Source organism: Myxocyprinus asiaticus, chromosome 38 (genome assembly GCF_019703515.2).
Source record: "Myxocyprinus asiaticus isolate MX2 ecotype Aquarium Trade chromosome 38, UBuf_Myxa_2, whole genome shotgun sequence".
Lineage (NCBI taxonomy): Eukaryota > Metazoa > Chordata > Actinopteri > Cypriniformes > Catostomidae > Myxocyprinus > Myxocyprinus asiaticus.
This window is the reverse complement of record NC_059381.1, coordinates 4,906,889-4,927,198: the sequence shown is the minus strand read 5'-3', so window position 1 is coordinate 4,927,198 and position 20,310 is coordinate 4,906,889. Positions and strand designations below refer to the sequence as shown.

General features: G+C 36.3%; 2 protein-coding genes across 2 annotated transcripts in view; both read right to left on the bottom strand.

Moving 5' to 3' along the window:
- Positions 1-264: 264 nt before the first annotated feature.
- Positions 265-20,310, bottom strand: part of LOC127428673 (urinary protein 1-like) — a 226,678-nt gene continuing 206,632 nt past the window's right edge. The window contains exon 5 of the transcript XR_007895128.1: positions 265-408. The gene's annotated coding sequence lies outside the window, so the exon portion shown is untranslated. The remainder of the gene's footprint in view (positions 409-20,310) is intronic.
- LOC127428675 (urinary protein 1-like) lies at positions 408-2,139 on the bottom strand. Its single transcript, XM_051677185.1, has 4 exons — positions 2,087-2,139; positions 1,881-2,003; positions 1,594-1,719; positions 408-1,193 (listed from the first exon to the last, which is right to left on the bottom strand). The coding sequence occupies exons 1-4, from the start codon at positions 2,133-2,135 to the stop codon at positions 1,126-1,128; spliced, it is 366 nt and encodes a 121-aa protein (XP_051533145.1). The 5' UTR covers positions 2,136-2,139; the 3' UTR covers positions 408-1,125.

Here is a 20,310-nt window from a genome sequence, read left to right as displayed (position 1 = left end):
AAAACATCATTCCGTTATTATTTCTTTTTTGTTCCATCAATATTCAATAAAAAGAAATGCATTTGTTTTTTTGTTTTTGTTTTTGTTTTTTCAAACTTGATACACTTTTTGCCAAGAAAAAAAAAAGCAAATTTTTCCTTAAGGTGTGCATTTAGCCCTGTAGTACCATAATTACTATTTTGTTTTTGTATATTTTAGATTTTGATTATTCTATATCAGGAGATATAGCACCACATCTAAACGGCAAATACTAGCACGCATAATGTTTTCCATATTTGTTTATTTAAACGGTTTCAAACTGTATAATGCATTATTTTCTCTTATTTTTACAAATTACAAAAAATGTAAAACGGAGTGCTCAGACATCACAGAAATGAAACATCGGCACAGCAGAAATAAGTAGACAACCTTGACATTAGTGTGCTGTGTGTGTGTGTGTGTGTGTTGCTAAGAAGCACAAATGATTTCACATAAAAAACCGGACTAGTTCTTGTAAGTGTCTCTTAAATAAATGTCTCGTTATTGTCTTAAATGTAAATGTAAACACTTGTGGTCCTGTTGTTTCTAAGGATTTCAGATCTTTGAATGGTTAAAGCACATTTTCATGATTTGTGGATAAGTTTTCCAAATGAAAGACACATTTCACACAGAAATATTCTCTCACACAGTGTCATTGTAAGATACAGATTTCCAGAAGTCACTGTAATAGTAGTTACAGAAAATGACGTTTACAATTATATGTGTGCATGTAAATCTTTAATTTCAGCAGTTTAGTGCTGTCTTTATGAAACCCCACAGTAAAGTGTATACAGTAAAACTGAATCTTTTTCAGGAAATACAGATTTTGTAAATCTTAGTAAATGTAAAAATAGATCAGTATCTGTGAAGATTGTTTTTCTTTTACCATACTTTTTCACTGGTCATAATAATGATGCATTCATTTTCCATGATCAAAATACATAACACATAATTAAGTTCCTAACATACAGAAATAGCAAAGATACAAGCTATTCAGTACGGCATAGTAATTCATTAAATAAATGTGACATTATGATGTGGCGGTGTTAACCTGTAACATGTCAAATCCTCTTCGCTGCAGCTGTAGAATGTGAAGTGCTGTTGAACTCAATAAAAGAGGATGTAGAAGAACAGAGGCAACAAGAGAAGCAGGAAACTTCCCTTATAGATTCCATCTAATCAAAACAAAAAGTATATGATGTACATAAGATATTTATTGTTTAAGATTCACATGATTAAAATTTGGTGTGGATTTTACACTAATTCTGCCCTATTCCGGAAGTATTTAAACACCTCTGTACCTCTTTGTAAAGCCATCAGTACAGTCACTGTCTCTAAACAAGCTTCAAACCTTGATCAGCGAAGTTCATTACAATACACTGTGAGCACTCCACTAATTCATAACCATATTTACATGAAGGCACTTTCTATTACTTTAAAAAAAAAAAATCTACCCCTTTTATTTGTAGTTCTACACTTACACTTTTGTTCATATTATGTCCTCATTTATAAGTTGCATAAGAAATGTGTTTGCTAAACAATGCAAATTAGCACATGGTCAAATAAAGACAATACCTGAGCCATTGCAAAGATCAGTGGCACAGCACTTGGTAGAAACTGTTGCTCCATTTGTGTTTTGAACGGTTCCAGGAACACATTTGTCTGCACATCCTTTATGTGTTTGAGTCACCTTGGAGTTACCTATAACAAGGACACAAGCCATTTATCATAAAATACAAATGAGTTATTCCAGAAAACATGCTAAGCTTGAGTAAGAATAATGTAAAAAATTAAACAGATGCTGATTGACAGTTATGTGAATTTCCTCTCTATCACTTTCAGTAAATTATGAATGGACTTACCAGTGGATATTTCCCCTGTTGCACTCACACACTGGGTAGTTCCACTGGGACATGTTTCTGTTGTTTTGTCACATAAACCCGTCTCTGGATCAGGATCACACTTATAACATTTGAGAGAGAGTCCTTTGATGAGAAAGAGAGAGAGAATGACATTCATTGACATCTTTATGTGCAATACATAATACATTAATACTTTATATTTTTACCTCCAGTGAGTAAAATTGAAAGAAGCACAATCGGGATTTGCAGATCCATCTTTGGTCAGCAGTGGAATGAAATCACAATGTTTCAGGGCCCTTTTATAACTGATTAAAAAGGGGGAGGGTTTAATGACGAAACTGTTCATTAAAAAGTAGTAGCAGGAGTTGCAACACAAGGATTACAAAACTGTTTAACTATTTATTTTTTTCAGTTTTGTTCAAGGTCATTAAATGTGCTGTAAGCGATTTTAGCTGTTCTGCTTCCACGAAACTGAAGCCTGATTTATATATATATATATATTTTTTTTTTTTTGTTTGTAAATAGTAACATTTCCAATTGTGTAAATATAACAATAAGTATTATACAATAAGATATGCATTTTACAATATAAATATACAGAAGTATATAAAAAGTGAAACAATAACAAATAAGAAGTGAACAACTGAAAAGAAAAAGCCAGGGATGAAAGAAAACTATACATAAAAGTTTCATAAGAAAATATAAATAAATATATTGTAAAGCTCGCAAATGCTCATACTATTTAATGCTTTCTTATTGAAAGAGGTTTATACTCGAGGTTTTTTTTTATTATTAATCAATGATAGAACAAATGTAAGAACAATACAACATAACATCAAGAAATATAAAAACATAGATGATAGCCAGGAAAAAGAAAATTCAATTATAATCCAAATAAAGTGATATCTAAATAAAAAATAAATAAATAATAATAAAAACAGATAACAGAAAACCAAGTAAGCAAATGGATAAATAAATAACTAAACAAATACATAAATATAAAGTAATCATTTTACAGGGGAATCCTGAAAAAGGCACAAGTTAGCGTTTTCCTCGCCTTAGTATTTTCCGATACTGAGAGCGTTTCAAAATATTGTTGCAACTCTCTAATAAACACCTTAAAATGCGGCTTATTATTGGAGAATTTACATTTGTGGATATGGTATTTGGCTAGGAGAAGTAAAAGATTTATAAGATAAAACTCTTTCTCAGTATTTTTATCTGTATCCACAAAACCAAACAAAACATCTTTCCAAAACAAAGAAAATTGAGAGTACACAAAATCAATTACAAACTTGCAAAAACTATTCCAAAATACTTTAGTATAATTACAGTACCAAAATAAATGTACAATCGTTTCATCTTGTATATTACAAAAGTTGCATATTGTGTCAATATCGGGTTTGAATTTGTTTAGGTAACTATTCACCGGGTAGAATCTGTGAATTCATTTGAAAGATACTTCTCTGACTTTGTTCACAATAAGGTATTTATGTGGCAAAAGCCAAACTTTTTTCCAATTTGCAATATTTGTAAAATTACTCCAATAGGCAATAATAAGATATGGTTTGGAAACAACTTCTTTCTGAAAAAGAGCACGAATCAGTTTGTTACTTGAACGTGAAACGAGACAAGCTTTACCCACTGTTGTTCGGAGTGGATCACAAAGAGGTGGTACGGTACATAGAGTTCTGTCAAGACCTTTAAACAGTGTAATGACTCCTGAAGGAACAGCATCAAAGACAACTGCAAATTCTTTGGGTGAAACAGGAAAGTTAAACTTCTGTAAAAACTCATAATATGACAGAAGAAGACCACTTTCATCAAAAAGATCACGTACTAAAATGATTTAGTTATTACACCAGCTCTGAAAAAATAGAGACTTGTTTTTATAGAGTATATTACGATTGTTCCATATAATAAAGAATGTGGAGAGAAATTGTGCTTATAAATAAGAGACTAAGCAAGAAGCATTTGCTTGTGGAATGAGAGTTGAACAGGTAATTTTTCAATATTATAATTACATAGAGAAAGAAAATTTAAACCACCCAGCTGTGAAAAAACATAATTAGGGATATAATTCCAAATCGATGAGGGACATTTTAAGAAGTGTTTCATCCAATTGACTTTAAAAGTGTAATTTAGAGTATTGAAATCTAGAAAATGTAGTCCTCCGTTTTCATACGTGTTTATCACAACTGTTTTCTTAATGTAATGGGTACGATTCCTCCAGACAAAGTCAAACAACAAATGATCTATCATTTTACTAATTTTATTTTCCAAATGTAAAGCCAAAGCTGCATACGTCAATCTAGATAGTAAGTAATACCCTTCCTTTTAAAGAAACACTTCTTTGAAGCCACTGGTTAAGTTTTTTACGGGTTTTTTCTATAATTGGAATAAAATTATTATTACAGCGTGTAGACTCATTTTTGGTTATAACAATTCCTAAATAAACTACTTTTTCCTTAACCGGAATATTACAAATTGAGGAAACGGTACAATCCGTAATAGACAATAGTTATCTAATTACTATCTAATTACATTACAAAAAAAAAAAAAAAAAGAAAAAAGAAATCAGATGGGAATAATCAAGAATATCCAAAACTAGTCTAATATTATTGGCAATATGTCTATTCTTCATGAATCTTGATTGTGTTTGGTCAATAATTGAGTCTAGTACAGTTTTAATTCTCTCGGCAAAAATCGCAGCAAATATCTTATAATCATTATTTAATAGACATATTGGACGCCAATTATCAATAAATAACAGATCTTTCTTTGACTTTGAAACAAGTGTAATAAGACCTTGATTCATACTAGATGGCAGCTGACCATTGGACATACTCTCATTGAATACACGCAATAAGAAAGGCGTCATCTGCTGGGCGAAAGATTTATAAAACTCTGCTATTAACCCATCTGTTCCAGGGGATTTATTCTTTTTTAAATGGTTAATATAATCCAGTATTTCTTTAATAGTTATGGATTTGTCACAAAAAACTTATCTTCTGTTCAAATATTCTTAGAATCTTTTAACATAGAGCAAAATTTAGAAATTAACTTAGAGTCAGAGGTAATCGGACCATTAATATCAAGTTGATGTATAGTATTGTGATTTGCACGCTGTTTTTCCAATCGGAAGAAATAAGAGGAATTTTGCTCGCCCTCCTCAAGCCATTTCTTCCTAGAGCGAACGAATGCACCCTCAGCTTTCCTTCTGTAAATCTCGTCTAATTTGTTCAGTGATTCTGTTAAATTTAGCTGATCTTCTTCTGTAAAATTATCTATGCCCTTCTCTATAATGGAGGAAATATGCGCTATAATATTATCTTCCTCTACCCTCCTAGCCCGTACACACATACTACCATAAGATCTCAGGAATTTTGCAGATTCGTATTTGAATAACTCCCAGTTTTTACAAAAAGATTGTTCTACAGTTGCTGTTTATACTCGAGTTCGCGAGGTTACGCGCGACAAAAAATGACGTCATCGCGGCTTTGGCGGAAGTGCACTTTGTCTTCACAAGACCTTTTTCACACTCCGGGTTTTGGAACGCGGAAGTAAACGTTTGCAAGGTACAGTTCGACAGCGGTGAATGGGAGATCACAGCAAATATTATTTTCACGTACCCTTTTTCTCCAAGACCAAAAGAAAAAGTCCACTATTACGTTTGAATGACTTTCCAGAAGAGGAAAAGAATAGAGAGTGGTGGATTAATACAGTCAGATAAAGTGAAGATGCCAAATTTACTGTCACTCTCTCAGCAGCTATAATAGAAACCCCCTCACAGCTGTAGTAATTTATTTATTTATTTTAAAACTAATTCCAGGGTAATATAACAATAAGCATAATGTTATAAATTGACACTCAAAAAAACAAAAACAAAAAAAAAACAATTATAATAGAAAAGAAAATTGCAATATTTACGCTGCTAAATAAGGCAGAAACGTGTCATCACAGTCTGTGAAAAGGTCTATTCGCGCAGCAGTGTGCATCCACTGATATAGAACTGGATCGCTGACGCAACGGTAAACTGCCAGCAGGAGGTGAAGCCATCTTGGTATGAGCGGCCATCTTGATATGCCCAAACTCTCATAGAGCATCAATGACTGACAGGCGAAAACAACCCCGTTTCACCGTCTCCGACCTGCGGATACGACAGTTGCATTTCATCCTCTAGTGACAATCATGTTTAATGTTTGATTTGCTTGTTATGGATAATACTCGTTACGAGGGAGAAGATATACGCGGACCGCGATATCAGAGCATCCACCTGCCCCGGTGTTCAGTCTATCAGTGCAGCACAACAAGGGGCAAAACTGTCCAAAAGTTGTGTAAGTAGGAAAAGATGTAATATCAGCTAGTTTAGGGTGACAATACGTCCTTACCCCCGAAAGTGAATTAAAAATATCAGACTGGGATTTAAAAGTTTATTCCCGAAGGCCGCAGACGGCCTTAGTTTTCAATTGTTTACATTTAGCACATGTGTTTAGTATCGCTTTATTAAGTAATCTGTTCAACCAATACACCATTTAAAAGATCTAAGGCTGCAGATTCCTTCCAATGAAAGCATTAATCAGTCTAAATTACTTTCAGCCGATGATTTTTTATTTTGTGTAAAGAGTGCACAATAGACCACCCAACAAACAAACAGGAAGTCTGTACCTTTTTTTGTTATAGCAGTGTAGATTTTGATCCAGCAATGATGACATCCATCTGTTTTGACTGCAATAGTCCATTACACGACATCCATAGTAAATATTTGCCCAAAAACATGCGAAATTGTATAAAAATCCATAGAACTTCCATTGTTTACATCATGAAATCCGGTAAACACGATGATGTCATTCTTTTTATTCGAGAAACTATGCGCGTCTAATGTGCCCTTCGATAAAACAAACTGTATAAATGTGTTTAGTAGCGTGTCTGGAACAGAAGTATCGTACTCCTGAAGTTTTCTGAATAAAACTGGCTTCATATTTTTAGAAAATAGCGCGTGAGAACAGCCGTTTCTGATGACGTCTGTTCATGCATAGGCAAATTTGTTAGGATAAAAAAATCTACCAGTAGCACTTTAGAGGGTTGTAATTTATAAGGAAATGTAAACACTGAAATTACGAATACGGCAATATGTGGGTGGTAATAGTTTGCATAAAATATTGCGTCATTTCATAAGTGAGAACACTTCTCATTGGAACATTCAAATGTGCGCACTAGGTTGCCTTGACAAATGCACAGGGATAAGCATTTACAAAAAGCTCATTTTTGCTTGTATCACTTTCAAATTTGAAACATAGCTTGGTAAGACATAGGGCTTTAGCCTGCTGTGTTTTGTTGTGTCTATAACACAGCATTGTGTATTTATTTCATAATAAGTGTGAAATTACCAGCTTTCTGACGGACAGGCAGCAGCTTGTGAGACAGGGGAAACTCACTTCCAGCACCTGTACAATCAGCACTGGTGCCCCCTAGGGATGTGCGCTCTCCCCACTACTCTTCTCCCTCTACACCAATGACTGCATCGCCAAGGACCCCTCTGTCAAGCTCCTGAAGTTTGCAGATGACACCTCTGTCATCGGCCTCATCCGAGATGACGATGAGTCTGTATACACAAGGGAGGTTAAACAGCTGGCTGTCTGGTGCAGTCAAAACAACCTTGAGCTGAACACGCTCAAAACAGTGGAGATGATTGTGGACTGTAGGAGGAACACCCCAACACTGACCCCCCTCACCATTCTAAACAGCACTGTGGCAGCAGTGGAGTCATTCAGGTTCCTGGGCACTACCATCTCACAGGACCTGAAGTGGGAGACCCACATTGACTCCATTGTGAAAAAGGCCCAGTAGAGGTTGTACTTCCTTCACCAGCTGAGGAAATTCAACCTGCCACAGGCGCTGCTGATACAGTTCTACTCAGCAGTCATTGAGTCTGTCCTCTGCACTTCAATAACTGTCTGGTTTGGTTCAGCTATGAAATCAGACATCAGAAGACTACAAAGGACAGTTCGGACTGCTGAGAGGATTATTGGGTGCCCCCTGCCCCCCTTCAAGTACTATACACTTCCAGAGTGAGATAAAAGGCTGTAAAAATCACTCTGGACCCCACTCACCCTGCCCATTACCTTTTTGAACTGTTGCCTTCTGGCCGACGCTTCAGAGCTCTGAGCACCAGAACCGTCAGGAACAGGAACAGTTTTTTCCCTCAGGCTATCCATCTCATGAACAGTTAAATTGCCCCATTGAGCAATAACTATGTGCAATACACAGTTTAGTCTTTCTTATATTTATCCAACACATCCAGCCTCTTCTGCCATTTCATTTCATTCCTCTAAAAAAAAAAAAAACCATTTGAACTGTACATAACAGATTTGTATTTACATTGTACATAACAGATTGTTTTAGATTTGCATTACCCATGTGTATGTATGTATGTGTGTGTCTGTACATATGTGTATAATTATTTTTTATTTTTTATCTATGTCTTGCTGCTGTTTTTGTATTGTTGTACACTGGAAGCTCCTGTCACCAAGACAAATTCCTTGTATGTGTAAGCATACTTGGCAATAAAGCTCATTCTGATTCTGAAATATGATTTTGCACTTCTTTATCTCTGTGTTAGTAACAGATTGAGTAATTTTGATGATTTCATAGTAAAGTCTCAAGTGTTAGCTTTCTAAAGATACTTGATTATGTGTGTAGTCAGAGGGACTCACAAGTAATAAACCTTTTATTTTGGGTATGTCATTTACCCCATTTTTTACCAAAGGTGGGGGGGGGGGGGGGGGGGGGGTGCAAGGTTACAGGTAAAAAAAAGTGCACTCTGTAGTCATACATGGATACATGTCAGAAATACCTGTTTTTTTTTTTTCTTTTAATATATTCTAGGTTAATAATATTAATAAAAAAGATTAAATGTAATTAAGTAAATTAGTAAAATATTAAAAGGTAATTAAGTTAAATCAAACATTTTAACTTTAACTTTTTGCTTTATTATTTTTACAAAGCTTTACCATCTTATAATAACATTGCTGTTCTATCAGAAATACATTCAAATTAGGTTTATTTTCTGACGATTTCATCTTATGGATAACGAATATTCCATAAATAGAAATAGAAATTTGTTGCTTTTTATTACAAAGGTTCTAAAGACTTTTACATTGCCAAAAAACATTGAGGGCATAAAAAAATAACACAGGTTAATGAAAATTAAGTAAATTTGCCTTATTCATGAAACACCAGCAGAACAAAAATGTGTGCAAATCTTTAAACAATTGTGTAAATTGTGGCATTTATTTAAATGGAACAATTTACATAAGCATGCGTTTACACATACATTTGATTTGCTCATGTTTTATGAATTAGGCAAACTTCTCAGTCACTACACCACATGTTAGCATTTCTATAATAGTTTGTGAATGTGGGGGCCTGGGTAGCTCAGCGAGTACTGACGCTGACTACCACCCTTGGAGTCACAAGTTCGAATCCAGCGTGTGCTGAGTGACTCCAGCCAGGTCTCCCAAGCAACCAAATTGGCCCGGTTGCTAGGGAGGGTAGAGTCACATGGGGTAACCTCCTCGTGGTCGCGATTAGTGGTTCTTGTTCTCAGTGGGGCACGTGTAAGTTGTGTGTGGATCGCAGAGTAGCATGAGCCTCCACATGCTGCGAGTCTCCGCGGTGCCACGTGATAAGATGCGAGGATTGGCTGTCTCAGAAGCGGAGGCAACTGAGGCTTGTCCTCCACCACCCGGATTGAGGTGAGTAACCTAAAATCATGCTTACCTCTTCAACAGGCAGTTGCGAACACACGCCAATTTTCACGAGACCCGAAACAAGATCAGACTTTAGATTAATTCTATGCAGCGGAATTGAGACGCAGCCCAATTCAATCCCGAGGACTAGTATGTTAGAACCATTGTACGAGTTGGCAGAGAACAGAAGCACGCTGTCCAAAATTAGAGACTGCGCTGCTCCAGTATCTCTAAGCATTAGGATTGACTTAAAGTCAGAGTCCTCGGAGAGAGCTACCGAGCTTCTCATTACAAACAGACTGAAAGTACTCGGACCAGATTGTAAACTTATGGCATTATTCTCAGGAGCGGCATTAACGAACGCTACACTCTTAGACTCAACAGCAGAGTTTTTCTGTTTCCAAGCTTTACAATTTGAAATGAAATGCCCTGGATCGAGACAGTAAAATCATACCCGCTTATCCTCGTTTTACTTTGATCCTTGCAAAATAGATTTAACAGGGTTAGCCATTGACAAATTCCTAGCTGTTTTCTCTTCCGATGAGGAAAATTTAACAGAACGCACAGAAGGGAAGACACTTCTGTATGCAAGCACATACTCATCTGCCAAAACTGCAGCCTCAGCAAGTTTACTTTTTGTTCGTTTAAATGAACTACGACACCTTCGGGAGTACAACTTTTAAAATCCTCCAGCAACAAAATTTCCTGAAGTTCTTCAAAAGTCGTGACCCTGCTTGCAAGGCACCACTTCTCAAACAGTACCCGCTTTACTCTCATGAACTCAGTGTAAGTTTGGCAAGGCAACTTCAAACATAACCTAAACTTTTGCCTATACACTTAAGGGACCATTTTGTATGCACGGAGCACTGCAGACTTAACAGTGTCATAATCTAACAAGCTCTCAACTGACAATGCCGCACACGCCTCTTGAGCTTTGCCAGCAATATTGCTCTGCACCAAGAGCCCACAAATCCCTTGGCCAGTTTAATCTTGTGGCAATACGCTCAAACGCAATGAAGTACGCGTCCACTTCACCTTCACGAAAGGGAGGGATCAATTTTATGTACTTCCCTACATCAAAAACTGTCTCTACCGGTGCAAGAACACTGGAAGAGGGAGGACAAGACCTAGGCAATGGAACCGGTCTACTATTAATGTCTGGACTTCGAGGTCCAACTTTTGGAGCTTAATATCTCGATCCACCTCAATTTCCAGAGCCCTCAGTTTTAACAGCTGTGTTTCATGCTCCTGTTTCTTAAGTTCGTGATCTAATACTTTTAGACGAAGCGCAGTCAAAGGATCAGGAATCGAATCGCATACTTTATTAGAAACAGAAATTGATACTTCCGACACAACTTCCCCACCCACGTTAGAATCTGCTGGCAAAAATTGTAAATGGGAAAAAAAAGACTAAAAAGGGAAGCAGTGGCTTCAGGAGAGGGCAAAGCCAAAATAGCAAACGCAAAAAGCAAACTAAAGAAGCAAACCTTTTATTAAACTACCAAAGAAAAAAATAACACAACTATACCCTAGCTCCCTTCCTGGCCCTAAAACAGGAGAAAACAAAGTTCAACAAAAATGGCACCCACCTCCCTACAGCTTCCAGATAAACATCAAAATAACATCAAAACATCAAAATAAGCAACCAATAAGGTAACTAATAAACTTGATTTTAACAATAACAGCAGAAACACACACAAAAAATAAATAAAGAAAGAAAGCACAGTTCTTATGATGGACCAACCATAAAGAATACGTCTCTGGACGTAACACCTAGTAAGTAGTGGGAATTGGGCATTCCAAATTGGGAGAAAAGGGGATAAAAAAAAAAAAAAAAAAAAAAGAGTTTATGTGAATGTAAGCATGAATGTAAGCATTTCAATGTACCTTTTATAAGCATAAAATATAGTAGAGGTGCATTCTACATACTGAATGTCGCAGAGACTGTAGCATTGGTCTTTAGATTTAAGTTGTTTTGAATGGTTTGTGAGAAAAATGTTTAATATTGTAGCATATCTATATGCATGTATACATTTATAGGAGTAAGATCAATAAATATTCTATTAGCATTTTTAAGGGATGATACAAGTATTTGTCCGGTGCCTTAATATCGAATAAAAACAAAACCAGATTGAAGTTTGATGCTTTTATTACAAAGATTCTTTTAAAGGTTTGAAGTAGTTGTGTCTGACTGGCAAACTACGTCTTCTCACTTCTACATTCTGCTGATTCAGATGATATTTTCTCTGGGCTGCCCCTTATTGTTTCATAGTATAAACGCCTGTAGAATTTAAGGAGTTGCGGACAGTCTGCGGTCTGGCGCACTGCGGTGCCAGGCGAAAGTAGAGCCGATGGATTAGTCATGCCACCTCTTTCCAAAACCCCGAACTCCAAAGATGCCAAATAAGCTTTATTGAGACCAACATTGTGCAGAAACAGTTGTTAAAAACAAAAATAGCAAAATAGCGCCCTCAACTGACAACTGTTATGAACAACACGGCCAGGGTTGGGAAGATTACTTTTAAAAAGTATTCTGCTACAGATTACAGAATACATGCTGTAAAATGTAATTTGTATTCCGTTAGATTACTCAAGGTCAGTAACGTGATCTAAATACTTTGGATTACTTCTTCAGCACTGGCCGATTTTTTCACTTGTTTTACTATAAACAAGTAAATAAAGTACGAAAATTCACTTATATTAAAAAAACATTCTCTCAAAAAAAATATCTTACGCGGTTTTGCTACTCAAGTGTATTTATCTTGTTTTAAGGATTTTTAGATATTTTTACAGAAAAATTAGATTAAAGTTCTAACTAGAAAAAAGTTATGCTTCAGTGTGAGAAATTATGATGAGAACAAGACAATATACCTGAAAAAACTTGACATGATCAGAGTGGAGTGCTGCTTATATTGTTTTTCATACTTCAGTGAATCAAACTTCTCGAGGGATATTGTGTTTAACATTCGGTTTGGCGAGTGGCGAGGTAAAGTTGCTGTAAATGTTTAGGTACACAGTATCAGAGATGATCACGAGTCTTTCATCTGAAGTCAGAGTCAAGTCTCGAGTCTTTAACACTGGAGTCCAGGTCAAGTCTCGAGTGTGGGATTTCCACGTATTATTAAAATACTCGAGCAGCATTATTATAACATCCATCTCGTATCCATTTTAATAGCAGGTTATTCCTTTTATAGTGATGTACAACTTCCGAATATTGAATATATGTTGAGATGAGTTTGAAGTGCACTTTATGTTGATGCATGTAGCATATTAGTGCAGGTATTAAGTTAAGATGTTGATTTAGTAATTAAGTAGAAGGGCTTAAGTAGATCATAGAAACCATTGCCGCCAATAGTCTCTATGATCAACTTAAGCTTGCGATGCTTTTGGGCACCAGTTTAGGCTGGTATTAACTAGTCTTTTTATCAAAGTGCTGTAATCAGGACTTTCCTTTTTAAAATGAGCTATTTTCAACTTACTGTAGATCATTTGATGTAACACAGTTCTTAGTGTAAATGAGAGAAAATGAGGCAAACCTTGAACCGCAGTGAGATTTTCTCCACTGATTCACATCTGTTCACATTGGAGAACAGCAGTAAGCCAGAGTCACACTGGAGTGATGTCAACTCCCCACTTTGATTGGCTAGATTAAAGCTGTCAGTCTAGAACTAGTGGACCAATGGGGATGCTAAACCCTGCCCTGTTTTGCATGAAACTCTACCTGCAAAATTTGGAAGGGCAAGTAAAGAACTTGGAAACGTGAGCAAAGAAAAACACAGCAAGTGTGCAAACAATTTTAATAAGAGCAAAAAATGTCAGATGATTTTGCTTTCGATTTTTTTTTTTTTTGTCAAAATATTTTTAAATGTGTTTTTAATTTTTTGATTCGTGTTTATTATTTTTTGATCTACAAGCGCAATACATTAGGTGGGAAATTTACTCCATAGTATGATGTTAGCCAATCACAACATTGGGCATTTACATTGAAGTCTTAAAGGGCCACACAGCTTAAAACCGAGAGTTTGGGTGGAACATTATTATATGTGACTCAGTTATGACTGTTTGGTGCAAAAAAAACTTTACTAACATTATAAGTGGACCTCAGGGAAGATAATAAAATTATTTAAAAAAAGAGCATGACCTTTTAAGAGCAAATAAAACCAAGGTCATTTTAAAAACAGTCTAAAAGCTACCTGTTTATGGTATTAGAGCAGTACCCACTTCCCTCCCTAAACAATGGAGACCAGATGCGCTAACAACCTTGTCCATGTGCTCCAACACTGGTCGTCCATCTTTTTTCCCTCCTAGTGGCGGCTCGCTTAAATACAAAATTTTCCCGCCATTTTCAATTGATTTATACCATTTTGTTAAAATCAAATTAACTCTTGCCTTCCCGTTCTTAAATACAATATAACTGTATAAATACATATGATGAGATAAAGAGTTAAAAGCGAATAAATAGGACGGATAAAACATTTGCACAATAAAACCCCAATAAATATTGAAAAGTGAAGTAAAACAAGAAATATGTCATTCGAACACATTAAAATCCCGTGATGGAAACCGACTCACAGGTTCTCGATCACAATGAGTAAGCATTATTTTAATTTGTTACTCAAAAAAACATAAAAAGTGTTTGCCTAAGTTGACAAATTTTGATATTTATCAATATCACTATAACCACTCTGGGGGCCTTTTACCCCATATGTGGGTTAAAAGGCTTCTTCGGCATTTTCATGATGAATTTTCATCTAAACAACCTTTTGCTATAATTTCTTTTCAAACAAATTATGTTGCTTCATTAATAGTCAATAAAAAGACATGTATTTTTTCAATCTTCATACACTTTGTGAAACTCAGTGAACTCAGTGAAACAGGGTGTAGGAGAACAGTGGCAACAAGAGAAGCATGAGGCTTTGGGTGAAGCTCTTTGCACTGTTACACAGGTTCCCCTGACAGCATGTGACATCTTCAACATTTGGAATCGATGTTGCGGCATCACAGACAGATTTAGAGGCACATCCTTTTACCGTAGTTGACACGCCGCCAGATATTCCCTGATGAAAACGAGAGTAAAAAGAAGTTGAGTCGTAAATAAATGACATGCAAAGGCAGAGCTTGCCTCTTTGTACCCTATACTGTATTTAAGACAGATTTTTGCATCATAATATGTTCAGGATAATATATGGCCCACCAATGATGGAAAGACCAAATAATTACTTGAACTTTCTTCTTCAGTTACCAGATTCTTACCTGTCGCTTTAATGCAGTAGTCTTCATTCCCTGAACAACTCAACACGTTTGAGCAGTCTGGTCCATTGCAAGAGTAACACTGCTTCCCATTGGGGGTAGAGCTGGGATCTACAGAAGAAACAAGGGTAATTTTATAACGCTATATTGTGAAAAACGTTTATGCTTAAAACGTTAAAGTCTCCATATAAATAATTCAGGCACATGAGGTATCATTTGAAAGCTTTGAATCTGAACTTTTCAGAGATAACCATCACTTCTGCATTTATGTTACTTAAAATTACAAAAAGGCCTCAAAACAATCGCGTTGAAAATTAGCACCCTCTAGAGGTAATGGGGTAGACATTTTTATATGAAAATAAATGTCCTTCACATAGCACCTAAATGGATAACTCATATATCAAATGAAAGCTCTCGGGGGCCTGGGTAGCTCAGTGAGTAAAGATGCTGACTACCACCCCTGGAGTCATGAGTTCAAATCCAGGGCGTGCTGAGTGACTCCAGCCAGGCCTCCTAAGCAACCAAATTGGCCCGGTTGCTAGGGAGGGTAGAATCACAAGGGGTAACCTCCTCGTGGTCGCTATAATGTGGTTCGGTGGGGCACGTGGTGAGTTGTGCGTGGATGCCGCGGAGAATAGCATGGACCTCCACATGCGCTATGTCTCCGCGGTAATGCGCTCAACAAGCCACGTGATAAAATGCGCGGATTGACATCTCAGACGTGGAGGCAAATGAGATTCATCTTCCTCCACCCAGATTGAGGCGAGTCACTACGCCACCACAAGAACTTAGAGCGCATTGGAAATTGGGCATTCCAAATTGGGGAGAAAAAAAAGAAAGCTCTCGTTCTGTACTGTACTGCTACAGATAATTTTGTTGCCCTAATACCACAGTTCGAAAGATTTTCAAAAGAATCACAAAGTGAAATATGATTTCTGTAAGTCATCAAATACAAACGTCTCTTTTATGCTCCCATAACTGCTGCTGTAAGCCCCAAATAGCTAAAAACTTTATATCTACTTTTACCTTAGGAAGTTCTCCAAAAAAATTATTATTATTATTTTATTTTTTTTACTTGTCTGTGAGCTTGCTTGGCTGAATAATTCAATGTTATATCTTAGAGGTCCAGAACAAAATATGTCATCCAGAAGGAAAAGCATGTAAAACAAAACATCAGAAAATATGTTTTCAACTATTGATGATAAAATGTTATATTATAGCAAAGTGGAGAAACTCAGTTTTCTAATGACACCTAGATTGAGCTTCAGAGGCTAAGATATTCAATGAAACAACAACGGTGGTGCTTGAACTGAAAATTAGACTGAATATCTATGGACGAACACACCTGTGAGGGCTAAAATTCGTTAGAGCGCCACCTACATTTCAGATCTGTATATTGTGATGGAATGTGATAGAGAAAATAATCTTTTTGTGCTTTCTGCCACCTAGTGGAATAAAATGAGACTTTTCACAGTGAGTTTGAGGAAACAGAACCAGAATTACATCACAAAGTTAGGGGAAAAAAATCTGTTTATTATAAGATTATAAACATACAATATTATTTATGAATAATTTGAGTCTTTTTATTATTTGGGTGGTTCTCTGAAAAATGAGATACATTTTTTGCAATTAGTCCACAGTATGTGTGAATGGTGAGCTTTTAAATTTGAGTGTGAAAAATTGTGGGCGGCAGCCCAAAAATGCACCAGAGTTTAAGGGGTTAACACATCAGCTACACAATGATTAAATGAAAATTGTAAAAATTAAATATTGTTTTCTTGTGTAAAAATTTATTATAAGTATATGCATGAATTATTTAAAAATATCTGACATATTTAAGTCGACATGATCTCAAAATTGACATTTACAATTTTTGTCTTTGTAATCTTTCATCAAAATGTAATAATGTGCTCCGCCTATGAAACAACTTTATCTTTTCAGCTGACTTCACCAGGCTCTCTTCAATTTCAACCCCTCCCCTATAAACGCATATAGAGATTACTTCTCATGCTCCAATTAATTCTCGATGAATGAAATTAAGTCCCAAACTACATTTTTCTCTTGTTGAGCACATTTCATGCTAGCTTTTAAGGAGATTATTATATGGATAGTAAAGGACAATACCTGGAGCATCTTGGATATTACAGAGGTCAGTGTTGCAGCACAAAGTAGAAATCTTAATGGTGCCGAGGTTCACGTTCCCAGTTTGACAAACATTTGGCAGAGCACGACTCTTTATTTTCATGTTCACAGTAGAGTCACCTGAAAACAATGATATAAATGAATCATGCAGGAATAACAATACTTAATGCAATAAGATCAGTGATAATTTAACGCAGTGATATCTTCTTGGAAATGTTGCCATGTAAATCTGGCTAAATATTAGTCATATAATAACATGTACTGTATAATAAAATACATGAAAATATGTGGTCAGAATACATTTGGACTATACTGTACAAAGTGCAACAATATATAATGAGGCAAATATTGTTTAGTAAGTGATTGATTGGTTGTCAGCTGTTATACAACTTGTAACATTTAAGCATAAATTGTTTCACACTGTATTTCACTCTGATCTCACTAGCGACAGTTGGTCGAAAGTTCTTCAGCTAAACTCGGTCTGTGCTTCCCGAAATTCTAACCACTGTCCCCAGTGGCTGAAGCGGAAAGTGTTTTTGAACATCTGGGCACATAAGCTCCAGTTTCCGGGTGAAATGTCCACAGGGTGACGCCAAAAGCGAGTTTTTAGTATTTTTAGTTATAAATTATGTAATACAGTCAACAGGAATACATATTTATTAACCTGACCCAAACCCCAACCCTAAACCTAACCGTCAGTGGAGTAAAAATGTAATCTAAGATGGTAAATAAAACTCAGAATCGTGCTCATCAATGATAATGCAAATACGATTACTTTTTGGTTTCAATGTGGGACAAGAATGAGTGGTGGTGGCATAGTGGGCTAAAGCACATATCTGGTAATCAGAAGGTTGCTGGTTCAATCCCCACAGCCATCACCATTGTGTCCTTGAGCAAGGCACTTAACTCCAGAGGGATTGTCCCTGTAATAAGTGCACTGTAAGTCTCTTTGGATAAAAGCATCTGCCAAATGCATAAATGTAAGAACCCAGGACACTTTTGGTTTGATTGCAACATGTTTACTTCCCATGTGATCATGTTGCAATAATCAGTGTTGGGTGTATCTGATTACAAAGTAATAAATTACTGTAATCTAATTACTTAAGTAAAAAAAAAAAAAAATTCATTTTAAATTCTTGTAATCAGATTACAGTTACTGACTTTCAATTAAAATTATTACTTTATCTTGATTACAGTGATTTGTATAATACATTTATAATATGAATTGTATGTCTGTTAGTGTTTCTGTGACAGCTGAAGGAACATTTTGAATTTGAGCAGAAAACCAAAAACTAGGGATGTCATAAAAAAAATCAATATATCGATTATTGATTGGCATGTTATTTTATCGATAAATTTGAGGCATCGATATATTAACATCAGCCGTTATTTAAATTAGAAGCCTAATTTGTGTGCTTTCAATTCACTGCCAGTTGCATTCCATTCAATGTAGCCTGATGTAATAGCTTTGGGAGACCACAAGGGGGTGACATAACATTTACTGAAGCCGGTAGTGGCATGAACATGCCATCACAAACACATTACGAGCTGGTGGCAGTCCAAAGTTATGAAAGTTTTTGTAGTTCTTCAAGAATTAACAAAGTGATGTTGATGAGTTTGCATGTTTGTAATGATGCACTGCTGGCATAGGCAATGACGATGAAGTAGAGAGAACCCAAGTGCAGTTTATTTACAAAAGTGAAACCAAAACCCTAACTATAAATGTGAAACATGAACTTGACTAGACTTAAAGGAGACCTATTATGCCCCTTTTTACAAGATGTAATATAAGTCTCAGGTGTCCCCAGAATGTGTCTGTGAAGTTTCAGCTCAAAATACCCCACGGATCATTTATTATACCATGTTGTAAATGCTTCTTTTTGGGTGGAATCAAAAACACACTGTTTTCGTGTGTGTCTCTTTAAATGCAAATGAGCTGCTGCTCCCCGCCCCCTTTCCGGAAGAGGGCTGTGCCTTTACAGCTCGTGCTTCGGAAACTATAGCAACAACAAATCAGAACCAATATGACTGACACCGTAAATACCGGAGTTCAGCCATATATGTATGAGCAACCGTAAACGACGCAAAACATAAGCATTTTAAGTTTGTGATAGTGCTTCTTATGTAGAAAATCACTTCCTGCCCTCCATCTGCATTTCACACCACAGCAATGCAGTGACGTGACGTCATGTGCAAACAAGCTATAACGACATAGCTCTGGTCTCCGTGAATACAATCAGAGACAATGGTAACTTTAGCTGCATTAGCCGTGGAATCAGCTAACAAGCACATTCGGAAAGGCGATTTGCAAACATTCACAAAATATAAAGTGCGATACTTACATCTTCAGGATATAAAGCTGGAACACGAACAGTTGGTTCTGATCCATGCTTGAGTCAAATTTTTTGAAAATCCTGCTTTATATTGACCCTCATTCACAAAGCAGTCCAGTGTAAAATGATTTGCTCAAACATACACAAATTTTGGTATGTTTTGGGGCACATTTTCTTCAAAAATAAAACTTGTCCACTGCGTCTTCAGTGGCTCTGATGCCGGGAGTACGTGAAGACTCTTATGTTCACTTTTACAGCCAACAACAGAACACGTATGACGCTTACGAAATTGAGACATTATTCTTTTCACTGTGACTGCTCCAGCGCGGAAAAAAATGGCGGACTGTGTGTCGATCACTCAGGGGAGGATCTATGATAGGGTGGAGTCCGTCATCAGTCGTGGGCGTTGCCTGCTCTAATGCGACGTCACTTTAGAGCGGATACGAAAACCAGTCATTCTGAGACACCGTTTTTGATTAATAGAAATATAAGAAAGAGGAGTGGGTGGACTTTTAACATTGTAGGGTGGTTGTGTACACACACTGCTGACTCACATTTATGTTCAAACACCATGTAAAAGTGAATTTTGCATAATATGTCCCCTTTAAAACTTGACATAAAGATAACATAGCTTGACTAGACTAGACTAGACTAGACTAGACCAAAACACATCCACATACATTCAATACTTGACCAAAGACAATGGGGAACATGAGAGCTTAAATACAAGACATGGGAGAACAAGACAAAAAAGTTAACCAATGAAAAACAGAACTCTAACAAGATAATTAAACAATAAACCAATGAAAACAAGACACATGAACATGGAGGGAAAAACAACAACGGTCAAGGGAACAGGAACTAAACTTTTCAAAATAAAAGACACGAATCAACAAAATACACATGACAATGATAGTGTATGAAACTGGTGTGACTGTGCAAACTGAACTATTG

What these genes read in the sequence shown, in the direction of transcription:
- LOC127428675 (XM_051677185.1), bottom strand. Translation starts at nt 2,135, where the DNA reads ATGGATCTGCAAATCCCGATTGTGCTTCTTTCAATTTTACTCACTGGA. An exon ending in TTCAATTTTACTCACTGGAG is followed by an intron (nt 2,004 to 2,086) that starts GTAAAAATATAA and finishes TTCTCATCAAAG; the next exon opens with GACTCTCTCTCAAATGTTAT. An exon ending in TGATCTTTGCAATGGCTCAG is followed by an intron (nt 1,194 to 1,593) that starts GTATTGTCTTTA and finishes TGTTTTGATTAG; the next exon opens with ATGGAATCTATAAGGGAAGT.